Below are 12,506 nucleotides of genomic sequence, written 5' to 3'. Positions count from 1 at the left end.
ACAAAGTTTGATTCAAGGTGTAAGTTTTTGTGTGTACATTTATTTCAAAATGTCTACATCCTGTTATATGCTAATTTGTTTTTTTCTCAACCACGTCTATGAGTCTGAATGCTTTTCTTCCATTTCACTATATCTGAAGAACTGTGGGTGTACATACAAAAGCTTATATACTCTGAATCAAACTTTGTGGGTCTTAAAGGTGTTACTGGACTCTAACTTTATTCTGTTGCAACCAACAAACTTATTCAGAACGTAAGCTTTCGTGTGCAGGCACACTTCTTCAGACGAGGAATGAGGTACGGTAAGCAGAGCTACATATAGCTGGTGGTACAAGGTTAAAATCCAATAGCAGAATAGTAAAATTAACAAAATCAGAAAACCTTTGATCTGCGTTGCATTAACGTGGGAAATTTTGTGCATGCACACAATTCTGACTAGAAGCTTGTTGGTCTTAAAGGTGCTCCTTGACTCCTGCTTCGTTCTGCTGCTTCAGACCCACCTTTCATGCTGGGATGAGCGTTCGGCCTTAGAGGCCCCACAGGTCATGCCGGAGTTCCCCAGACGGGGCCAGCTGAGGTCCAGGCCTGTTGGCAACCCCTCCCCCTCCCCCTCCCGAGTCGCGCCCTGAGCGTCACGCGACCTCACTTCCTGTGCCAGCCACTTCCGCCCAGGGCCGGAAGTGGTGGCCGCGCGGTGCACTCTTGTTTCCCGTCCGCGGCCGGGAGGCGGTCTGGTTCCGGCGGCTGAGGATGGCGGAGCTGCCGGGCGAGATGCGGGAGCGGCTGGGCCTGTGGGAGCGGCAGCTGGCGCCTCTCAGCGAGCGGCAGGGCGACTCCGTGGGGGAGCTGCGCCAGGCCTTCCTCTGCCCGCCCGCGCCGCCCGAGGTGAGACGCCGGCCCTGGCGGGTGTGGGGCCGTCAAACATGCAGTTCCTATCAGGCCCCCCAGCAGCTGGCTGCCCTCTGCTCCCTTCTCCCCCTCTTGCTTCCTTCTGCATCACAGCTTGCTTTGCAAGGCTTGCTCCATCACAGAGCAAAGCCTCAGTTTTCTCTGTTGGCTGAGGCTCCTCCCTTGGGGAGGGAGAGCTTGCTTTGCCAGGCCCGCTCAATGAGTCAAGCCTCTCTTCCCTCTATTGGTTGAGGCTCCTCCCCCTCCTGGTCTCCTGGGGAAGAAGGAAAGAACCAGAGCTTCCTTTGCCCCGTTCCCTGGATCCCATTGGGAGAAATACAAAGAAAGCACCTTTAAGACCAACAAGTGTTAACATTTTAAGCATGTTTTATGTTTTTTTTAAAAAAAATATTTAATTGTTTTTGTCTGTGTTCTTTATAAATTTTGTATCTCTGCTACCTAATCTTAAATAGGTACACACATGGCCCCACCTAACATGGCTCGGCCCAACCCGACATGGCCTAGCTCAACAAAGCCTCATGTATGTCATTTATGTCTGACATAGCAAATGAGTTTGATACCCCTGCGCAGAAGATGGGGTTGCCAGCGTCCAGGTGGGGCCTGGAGATCTCCTGGAATAGCAGCTGATCCTCACATTACATTTCCCCTGGAGGAAAGGGCAGCTTTGGATGGTGGACTCTTTGGTACTGTACTCTGATGAGTATATTGTCTCATATTGAAACCTTGCTCTCCCAGACTGTAACCCCAAAGCTCCAGGAATTTCCCAGCCAGGAGTTGGCAACCCTTGATAGGAGGGCAGATGGACAGCTCGGCCTCTTGTCTGTGCACTATTGCAGCCTTCAGTACTTGCACTTGAACTCTGAATTAAATAAGTACGTTTCACTTAATCCAGTTGCAAGCAACTTGGGTGGCTTTTTACAAATTGCTCCATTTCTCACTTTCACCTATCCTCACAGTTAACAAATATGCAACATTCTAGTGTTTTAGATTAAGAAGTAGCATAGTGTTATTTTTGAAAAAGGTAGTAATTTAGAAAAGGGGCCCACTTCAGAAAGTTAGAGCTGCTGTTATCTGAAGAAGTGACTCACGGAAGCTACAAATTTGTTAGTCTTTAAGGTGTTGTTGGATTCTTACTCTTTTCTGTAGCTGTCCTAAAGCATTGCATGTGGGGAAAGGCTGCTCTGGGGTGCTACAGATGAGAATCACTGGATCCCATTGGTAGTCTCAGAGTGAATGCAAAACTGCTGCTCTTTTGGCTCAGAACTGGTCTCTGCAAGTTTTTCAGTGTTGTGTTTAGCTGCTGGATGATATCACTGTTGTAACAGGAACTGCAGAACAAAAGGTGTTTTATGGGCTGATAACACTGAACCTTTTTTATTGACTGCATGTTAAATACTGTGCTGCTACTTCCTGATGCATGCCCTAGCGTAGATGGCCCAGGCTAACCCAATCTTGTTGGATCTCAAAAAATAAAAGCAGGGCCAGTCCTGGTCAGTCTTTGGGTGGGAGACTATCAAGGAAGTCCAGGGTCACTACACAGAGGCTGGCAATGGCCAGACATCTCTGTTCATCTCTTGCCTTGAAAACCCCACTGGAGTCACCATAGGTTGGCTCTCCCTGCCTAGTGTGACTTTCTGAGCACTTCAGCACTCTGCTTCTTCATTGTGTGGCATGACATCAATAATGAAACTGGTTCTGGCAAACTATAAAGATGATGGAAAGATGGTAATAAAGTTATTCCCCCCCCCCCACTTCTATTCAAAATTCTGATTAAGAATCGCAGAATCATATAGTTGGAAGGGACCTCCAGGGTCATCTAGTCCAGCTCCCCGCAGCAAGCAGGAATTTCACAACTACCTCCTCACCTCTCAATGTCCCCTGCTCCATGCCCAGAAGATGGCAAAAAGTCCTTCAGGATCTGTGGCCAAACTGCCTGGAGAAAATTGCTTTGGTGCTCTCTATTAATGAAACTTTTTGTGTTCTAAGTTTGAATCCAGTGGCACCTTTCAGACCAATAAAGGTTAATAATGGGTATAAGTTTTCACACAAAACTTGGTTAAATTAAAAAATTAAACTTGGTTGGATGCACTTCATAGAATCATAGAGTTGGAATGGATATCCAGGGTCACCTAGTCCAACCCCCTGCTCAGTGCAGGAAATTCACAAATACTTCCCCCCCCCCCCCCCACACACACACATCCCCAGTGACCACTGCTCCATGCCTAGAAAAGGGCAAAAACCTCCAGGATCCCAGGCCTTGGAGAAAAATTGCTGACTGACTCAAAAATGTCAATTAGCATTTCCCTGGGCATGTAAGAAAAGGCCACAGAAACTGAGCACTGATGCAACCCTTCCTGCCATTCCTCTCATGATCTGCCTAATTCACAGAATCGGCACTGATGTCAGATGGATATCTAGCCTCTGCTTAAAAATCTCCAAGGATCAGAGAGCCCACCACCTCCCAAGGAAGCCTGTTCCACTGAGGAAGTCCTAATGCTTATCTGGAAACTATCAGTTTAATTTCAACACATTGCTTGTGGTCTAACCTCCTGGGGCAACAGAAAACAATTTGCACCATGACAGCCCTTCAGGTACTTGAAGATGGTGATCGTCTCACCTCTCAGTCATCTCCTCTCCAGGCTAAACATACCCAGCTCCTTGCATGCACGTGGAAGCTTCTGTTCAGTCTCACAGTCGAGTCCGACTCTTTGCGACCCCATGGGCAAAGTCATGCCAGGCCCTCCTGTCCTCCACCATCCTCCGAAGTCTGCTCAAATTCGTGTTTTGTGAAATCAGTAATGCTGTCCAGCCATCTCATCTTTTGCAGTCCCCTACTTCTTTTGCCTTCTGTCTTTCCCAACATCAGGATCTTCTCCAGTGAGTTCTCCCTTCTCATTTGGTGGCCAAGGTATTTGAGCTTCAGCTTCTACCCAGAATTAAACTTTGTTGGTCTTATGCTACTGGACTCAATGTTCTGTTGCTTCACACCAACATGGCTACCCACCTGAATCTGTTCTAAGTTTTGTTATGTTCTGAAGAATACATGAGACATGACCACTGAAGCCAACTCCATCCCTTCATTCCCCTCCAATAAATAAAAAGCCTACATCACCTTGAGAGGTGTGTCTTTTGGGAATACTGGGGAAAGTATAGCAGTGAACCCCCTGTATTTTGTCAACATGGAGCCTAGATTGTCCCTCCTCTCTTTGGAAAGGAAAGGTCCCATGTGCAAGCACCAGTCATTTCCGACTCTGGGGTGATGTTGCTTTCACAATGTTTTCACAGCAGACTCTTTATGGGGTGGTTTGCCATTCCCAGTCATCTACACTTTCCCCTCAGCAAGCTGGGGGCTCATTTGACCGACCTCGGAAGGATGGAAGGCTGAGTCAAACTCAAGCCAGCTACCTGAAAACCCAGCTTCCGCCAGGGATCGAACTTAGGTTGTGACGTGAGCAGAGCTTAGGACTGCAGTACTGCTGCTTGTGACTTAAATATTTTTGTGTGCTGCAGATTACTCCATTTTGTGTTGGCAAGCCCCTCCCTCCCACCTTTTCCAAGAGAGGGTGTGTGGAAGTTACATCTTTGGAGCTGAGCCATTCAGATTGCTGTGCTGTTACAAAGCTGTTATATTGGATGCGCTGAGTATTTTATTTATTTATTTTATTTATCTGGGATTTATATCCCGCCCTTCCCACCGAGTGGCTCAGGGCGGCTTACAACATATATAAAACTAACATAAAAATATAAAATTACACTTTAAAATTAACATTTCATAATATATAATTAAAATCAAACATTTGTTATAACTATACATCATTAAAACAGACAGCGGTCGTGGAGCTACACTCTATTCAGCTTCAGATACAAATTCAGTATACAGTATACAGTATTCAGTAGTCGGTCGTCGTGTCATGACTTGCCGGTTTGGCTATAGTAGTAAACAATGGCTAACTATGAGGAGGGAGGGACTTGCAGCATGCTGCAAGAAAGGGGGGGGGGCTGCAAATCCAAGGCTCATTCATGCCATGCTGAAGTGTGGTTTGATGCTGTGTCTGAGCTGGTTGTGAGCCTTCTAGTGTTTAGAGCAGTCACTAAAGGATGTGATTGATGATGCTACGATGTATATCACGTCTCTGTATCCTTAGAGTGTCAGAATTCTCAGGGCTTGTTGTGCATTTGATGGTTGCTGTGCAGCTATGTGAGAGCACCAGAAATGCATGTGTTTCATTTTGCACCTTCTACACTGACATTATTGTCAGAAGGGTCCTCTCCTAAGTGGTGCTGCTGAATGCCTCTTTTGTTATCAGGTTTCTGCTCCTAATTGATTCCGCCTCACATAAATAAATAATAAGTCATGTTTCTGCCTTAGCCAGGAATGTTTAATAGGATGAACAACTGCAGAATCCAGTGCAGCATGTATTATTTTGGTTTGTGCAATATTAAGTTGAAACAGAGCGTCTTTATAGAGTTTGTGGTGAAGCCATGGCTACAGCTCTTCCAGTTGTCTAAAAAGGGATGGCTGTCTTGAGTCTCTAGTGGTTGTTCACAACTTACTGACAACCAGCACTGTTTGCGAACTGGCTTTGAATAAATATGTGCAAAATGTTATAGCTGGAAAATAAGTTGAAAAAGCCAGTCGTTTTTTGCTAAAACTGCTCAGTAGGTCAACTAATTAACTGATCTCTTTGTGAACAGCTCCCCATTGAAGATTTGAGCAGCTTGGGACAGCCGTCCCTGACTGTAACACTGGCAGCCACAGTGCCGGAATCCACAGAAGACATCCTTGTGAAAGGCTTCTCCGCTTTGGGAATGGAAAATGAAAGAATTGAAACAGCACAGCAGGTGAGTAATAGTTATGACATTCACTCTGAGAGTTTATCCCAAGGCAAAAAGTGCTAAAATGGACTTTTAGGAATTTATTCCACTTCCCCATGTAGAAGGATTGTCATTTGACTGGTTAAAAAATAGCGAAGCATTCATTGTTAGAGCAGTAGCAAAGAACAGAGAATTACACAATGGGTTATTGTCAAAGAGAGTCCAATCCCTTCCAGAAACTTTTTAGAGCACCTTGTTAGGACGTGGAGGTCCCCTTTTCCTGAAGCAGAAGCAGTTGACTCATCTGTATTCTGACTTTCCAGGTGCTTGTGACCTTGGTTGCCTTTTGCTAGTTGACATCCTTGCACCTAACGCTGTTTGTCCCAAGGCAGAGGTCTTCCTCCCCAAAGAGGAAAGCAGTTTCTGAGACACGAGGCTAAGAGCAAAGCCCTTTAGTGAAGGGTGCTGCTTCACCTACCCAGTGACTGTGAAATCTGCTGCCAGCAAGCAATGGTTTCAGCGGCCCCAAGGACTTCGTTGCTGCATGAGGCATGGGCCAATGGGAGGCATGCGCTCAGCCAGAGAGGGAGATGTCAAGATTCTACTCTAAATTTATTGGCTTGTCTGAATGCATCTGAGAGCAGTGTGTACATACTAGCTATCCTGCAGAATGCGCCCTATATGATGGGGCCAGCCACCTCTATGGTTCTTTTATATTAAGAGATGAACTCACAGAATTTATTGCTGCAGGCATAAAGAGCTTCAAAAGGGGACTGGATAAACATATGGAGCAAAGGTCCATCAGTGGCTTTTAGCCACAGGGTATAGATGGAACTCTCTGACTGGGGCAGTGATGCTCTGTATTCTTGGTGCTTGGGGGGCAACAGTGGGAGGGCTTTTGGAGTTCTGGCCCACTGGTGGACATCCTGATGGGTTTGGGCCCTTGTGTGACACAGAGTGTTGAACTGGATGGGCCATTGGCATGATCCAACATGTCTTCTCTTACGTTCTTAAGCAGTATGGGGCTAACATAAGTATGCCTGGTGTTTCTTTATATGGGTGCTGAGTAATTTTCATGTTACCTTCAGTGTGTGTACAGCTGAATATGTGATTGAAACTGTCTGTTTATCCAGAGCCTGTTCCCCAATTTCATGTGTAGAATGAACATAGGTTGGTTCTTTCTTCCAAACAGATGTCTGTGTGTTCACTTTTGCCTGTGAACAGCTCTTCTGTGTGCATGCTCTGGCCTGAAACATTAAAGGCACATATATGTATTTCATATTCAAAATTGTTCCCAGACCTACTTGATATCTTAGTTTGTATGCATATTTGGAAACATGCACATCAATAGCAAAAACTGTTTGGTTGGGGCTTTTTTCTGCTGTTTATATCTTGCCAGTTCTGGCAGTTAGCCAAGAGGTGAACATTCTGGCTAGCTGGGAGCCCTAGATCTATAGCTGTCTGATGACTGTGTATTTGCTTCACGTTTTCTTGCTGGATCCCATGTCCCTGTTTTCATTTAGTTATATCACATGGCCAATAGGAATGCAGTTCAATTGTGGAAGAAGGCAGGGGCTCTCTGGAAGGATCAGGGGGTGCTTCCATGTATGCAATCTTTACTCCTCAGAAGTCCCTCACCCCTGCTGTTGTTGTCTTGGTGTATGACGATGCACTCCTTTTGGATTGCTGCTTGTACAGGGGGCACTTTTGACGATGGACTATTTTATTGTGGTTAAATATGAGTAGTCAGCGACAGTATTTGGCAGGCCTATTGGTGGCTGTCCCAGCCCTGCAGCTGAGATTCCAGAGGGTAAGTGGCAGGTCAGGTTGGAGCATTTTCACTGGCGGCAGTGGAGGGTTATGTTTATCTTTCCCATGCCCTTGAGATGCCTTGTAGGAAAATGGGGCCTCCTAGAACCTGCATCCTGAGCTTGTGGACTGGTCAGACTGCTGTGCAGGAATCACTGTTTTAGAGCTGAATTCCCTTTGTGCAAGATCCTGGCGACCAAAATCAAAAAGTTAGAGTGAGGTTAAAATTCAGCACATTAACCGTGACTGCTTGGATTCTGCAGGAGGTTGCCTAGAATGTCTTGTAGGGGCTGAAGTACCACAATCTTACTGGAGCAGCAGGATTATGTGTCACTTTTCCAGCAGTTTCTAGAGGAACTTCCAAAGGAGGTGGTTGGCCACTGTGTGAAATAGGATGCTGGACTAGATGGACCCTCACTGATCTGCTCCAGGAAGGCTGTTCTTAGGTTCTAGTTCTGGAGGGGAAGTGCTCCAGCAGACGGCTGTAAGGTAATGGAACTACTCTTAGACTTCTTTCTTTACAACACTTGAAAGATGTTCTAGGTGGGCAAGTAGCTTCTAGGGCATTAAGTGAGCCAATAAGTGGCCGACCCCTCCCCTCACAATCAGTTGCTGAAATCCCCCTTCCTCTCCAGGCCGCACATTCACTCCTTCTTACCTGACCTGACTTTTGCTTAGCTGTCTGCCTGTATCTTCACCCCTGATTTTTCTGTCTTGTGGATGGTTGGGGGGGGGGGGGGGGGCGGCTTCTGACAGAGCTGCACTGAAGTTTGAAAAAACATGACTTAACAGAGTTTTTAAATGTTGTTATCATGAACTGAACTCTCTCACTTTCTTTGCTCTAGTTTTTCTCTTGGTTTGCTCAGCTCCAGACCCAGATGGATAAAGATGAAGGAGCCAAGTACAGGTACATGCCCTTTGGTTTAACGACAATGTTGCTTAACGACAATGTTGCAAAGCATCCTTTATGAACCTTTGTCTATATCTGTATTATTGTGCTGCTTGTTTATTATAGAGGAGGACTGGACATTTCTGTGCTTTGTTTTAGACCACTGGCAATCTGCTTGATTTTATCAAAGATTTCAGGTTTTCACGGCTGGCAACATCATTAGGGTTTGTAGAATCTTTCGGGCTCTAGTGCCGTGTTCTACTGGAGAAAGTTTTTCTTCCAGACGTTTCGTTCTCAGCTGAGGATGTTCTCCGCAGCTGAGAACGAAACGTCTGGAAGAAAAACTTTCTCCAGTAGAACACGGCACTTGAGCCCGAAAGATTCTACAAACCCTAATGCTTGATTTTACTTTTTGGATAGAGTCTGAAAATCTAAAAGAAAAACTTCTGCAGTACTTTGGCTGAGGGAAGGTGTCTTTGGAGTAATTCTTGTGCAGTGGATGAAGTCAGGAAATGAAATCGGCTCTTAACTGGTTTGGCTACCAGGCAAATGCTGCTCCTAGCTGCTCTTAAGTATGACTTCTCCCAAGTCTGCAAAGCAAATTGGTGTCCATGAAGTTAAATACTGAACTCAATAGATAGGTTCAAATGAACGTATTCTTCTACCCTCTGCCCTATGGAAGGACTTAGTCGTTCTAAAGCATATCAGAAAGCTCTCCTTGAATCCTTGAATCTTGAATTCCAACCTTAGGTCTGGGAGAGCCTGGCTATATTTGGGAGGTGAAGGCCTTCTTACTCTTTTCTTACTCTCAAATAGCAGAAGCAAAAATGTGTGCTAAGCTAGCAGAGAATGCCATGTTTTGCAACTCTCTTTTTAGTATAAATATATTTGTAATTTTGATTTTAGGAAATTAAGGCGTTTATACTTCTTTAAGCATACCAAATGGTACAATTTTATATGGTAACTAAGTTATACATGTTTGTCTTTAATGATGAAAAACCAGTATTTACTATCTGCACAATATACACCATTTGTATGCATACAGATACAGTGATTTAACCACATCTTCTTTTGCTCTGTCCAGTTATGCAAATTCCACTAAATGTAGACTGTTCCCTGCTAAAATCTCCTTGAGACCAGCCTTCCCTTATCCATAAGCATTCCATGCTAGATTCTGCACAGCCATTCTTGTATTTCTTGAATAAATGCTGCACCTTATGTTGCTGAAGATTATTTTATTGCTTTAGCTCAGTAGGAGCATACTGCATATATTTCATTTGCCCCCAAATTTCCATTCATCTCCCTGTTTTCCCCCCGCTGCATTCTAAATTTCTGTAAAATATTTGTTTTTATGCTGCCTTTCCACCCATTCAGGATCTACAAGGTGGTGAACATTTAAACAATTAAAAACACTGTTAAAATAATTATATATATAAAACTGTTAAAATTAAAATATTTTTAAGAGTTCAGTTAAAAACACATAAACATGCGGGGCTAGAAGGAGGGCCAGTACAGTTATTGGGGGTATGCCAGACAAAATATAAAGGTCTCCTCCTCCTTATGAGAGATGTGATAAAGAGCAACAGACAAAGGCTTCCTGGGGTGGGAGTTGAGAGTTGTGGTGCCATGACAGAGAAGGTCCTCTCCCAGGCTGCCTCCTGTATAGCCTCAGAAGAGGGAAGCCACTGGGGGAGACTGGAGGGAGTGGGTAGGTTTCTGTCGGAGGAGGCGGTCCAGGGCTTTAAAAGTCAATGCCAGCACTTTGCATTGAGCCCAGAAGCAAACTGGAAGCCAGGGATGATATGAGTCAACCCTCTGGCCACAGCATTCTGTTATGCTTACAGAAGCCAGATTCTTACTGAGACTTTGGACAGCTTCTCCAGAGATAGGCAGAGGAGGTTGAAGAGGCTATTGCAGTTGCTTCTTGCCATCCATTCTTTATTTCTCTTCCACTTGGAAACTAAGCTTTACTTGAAGTTGGAGGAGGAGAAGGAAGGACACCTAGATGATATTATTTATTTATTTATTTATTACGTTCAACTTATATCCCGCCCTCTCCGCAAGCGGACTCAGGGCGGCTCACAACATCATGTCAATACAGTTAAACCAATAAAACATATAAAACCATAATTTACATATTTCAATTAAAAAAAAAATGTTATAATTTTTAAAACCATTCTATAGTGCTGCATCCGTACAATATAGGCGGCATTGAATTCCAAACAGTGATCACCAGCATTCTACGTGATGTCCGGTGGCAGCCCTCTTTCTGTCAAGCATCGAAGGCCTGCTTGAACAATTCGGTCTTACAGGCCCTGCGGAACGCAGACAGATCCCACAGGGCCCTTATGGCTTCCGGAAGGGTATTCCAAACTTCTGGTGCTGCCACCGAAAAAGCCCTAGATCTTGTCACACATAACCTGGCTTCTTTTGGTCCGGGGGCGGACAGTAAGTTTTTTGCCCCTGAACACAGTGCTCTCTGGGGAATATGTGGAGAAAGGCGGTCCCGTAGATAGGCAGGTCCCTGACCATAAAGGGCTTTAAAGGTCGATACCAACACCTTGAAGCAAACTCGGAACACAACAGGTAGCCAGTGCAGTTCTTTCAGCACTGGCTGAAAGAGTAAGGAATAAGGAGGTGTTTGTGTGTAAACACTTGATGGGAGGCAGTCTGTCTCTCAGCTCTGCAGTCCCTGTCAGTCTTCTCTGCCTGTCTCTTGATGAGCCTTCAGAATTCTCTGCCATCTCAACCTGGGAGTTCTTGAATTCAGGAGGCTTCAGTCTGAATCCAGTATTTTAGCCCTCCCTAGCTACACTGACCAGAGCAATCGTTTGTGAAACTTGCCTCTCTGCAAGGCTGATTTTCTTGACTTTTGTCCTGGCTGTCTGGATAGTAGAAGGGGACTCGTGGCAGGACTACCCTGAGGTGTGAGAACTCATGCTGCAGCCTTTTTGGGTTGTTGTCTCACTTGGCCAGCCCCCCGCTCTCCCCCCAAAATACTCCTGCCCTGGTTTGGCAATTTGGGCTTGAAGTCTTTTGACAACCTTTAGAATAACATGTTGCTGCATTCTGTCGCTGCTTTGCTGCTGCTTACATGGGAAGCTTTTCTTTGTGTGTTCACCTGAGCCTCTTCTCTAGATTTGCTACTTCTTATATCTGCAGGGGATGCCTTCAGGAAGGGCTCTCCTCTCCTCTCCTCTCCTCTCCTCTCCTCTCCTCTCCTCTCCTCTCCTCTCCTCTCCTCTCCTCTCCTCTCCTCTCCTCTCCTCTCCTCTCCTCTCCTCTCCTCTCCTCTCCTCTCCCCTCCCCTCCCCTCCCCTCCCCTCCCCTCCCCTCCCCTCCATGCCAGGGCTTCAGCAGCAGCCGCAACTGCTTATCTACTGAACACATTTCTACCCCCCCTTGTCACTATTATTTATTTATCAGTTTCTACTTTGCCCTCCCCCCAAGCAGTATCAGGGCGGGTCACAACAATAATACTATAAAATCATTGAAGGATAAATGATTAAACATTTTAAACAGGTAACACAATAGATTAGGGAGTACAGCAGTCCTAAATTGCTGGAAGCTACTGGGCCATAAACCAGATGGAGCTCTTACTAGTCTGGGCCGCATACAGTTGGAAAACTTCATCAAGGGAGGCCTAATAACTGGGCATTCACTGCCTCAACCGAAGGCCTGAAAACCACCACTGTGTACAAAACCCATCATAAAATATATATACAAAATAAAGTCTATATTAATTTCAAATAATACCAAATACACAACATATCAAAAAGTTTCACAAAAGGAAAGGGTCCACAATATATCAATGTCCAGAGAATGTCCAGTCCTTCTCTCTTCTTGTTTAGTCCTGTGTGGTATCCAAATTTCTTATAAATCCTGGCTCCAAAGGTGATGTTCCCTTTTCGTGCCCGTCAACTTGGATCACGTTTCGCATACAAGGCTTCCTCGAAGAGCCAATCTGTTGTGTAAAGGGTAACAGCTAGTAAACAAAGAAAATGTGGAATTGATATAAGATCTTTAAGAAGTTGATTAGTAACACCTGTAACTTCTTATGTAAGGAATTGGTGCAATGAAATGGT

General features: G+C 45.2%; 1 protein-coding gene across 1 annotated transcript in view; it reads left to right on the top strand.

Moving 5' to 3' along the window:
• The first annotated feature begins 733 nt into the window (after positions 1-733).
• The window catches only part of COG3 (component of oligomeric golgi complex 3), a 52,339-nt gene continuing 40,566 nt past the window's right edge, over positions 734-12,506 (top strand). Inside the window, exons 1-3 of the mRNA XM_060240988.1 lie at positions 734-884; positions 5,604-5,750; positions 8,378-8,439. Of these exons, the coding sequence (XP_060096971.1) occupies positions 750-884; positions 5,604-5,750; positions 8,378-8,439 (344 nt within the window). The 5' untranslated portion in view covers positions 734-749. The remainder of the gene's footprint in view (positions 885-5,603; positions 5,751-8,377; positions 8,440-12,506) is intronic.

Source organism: Heteronotia binoei, chromosome 6 (assembly GCF_032191835.1).
Source record: "Heteronotia binoei isolate CCM8104 ecotype False Entrance Well chromosome 6, APGP_CSIRO_Hbin_v1, whole genome shotgun sequence".
NCBI classification, from domain to species: domain Eukaryota; kingdom Metazoa; phylum Chordata; class Lepidosauria; order Squamata; family Gekkonidae; genus Heteronotia; species Heteronotia binoei.
The sequence above is the reverse complement of the archived record's forward strand: the minus strand, read 5'-3'. Positions and strand labels throughout refer to the sequence as shown.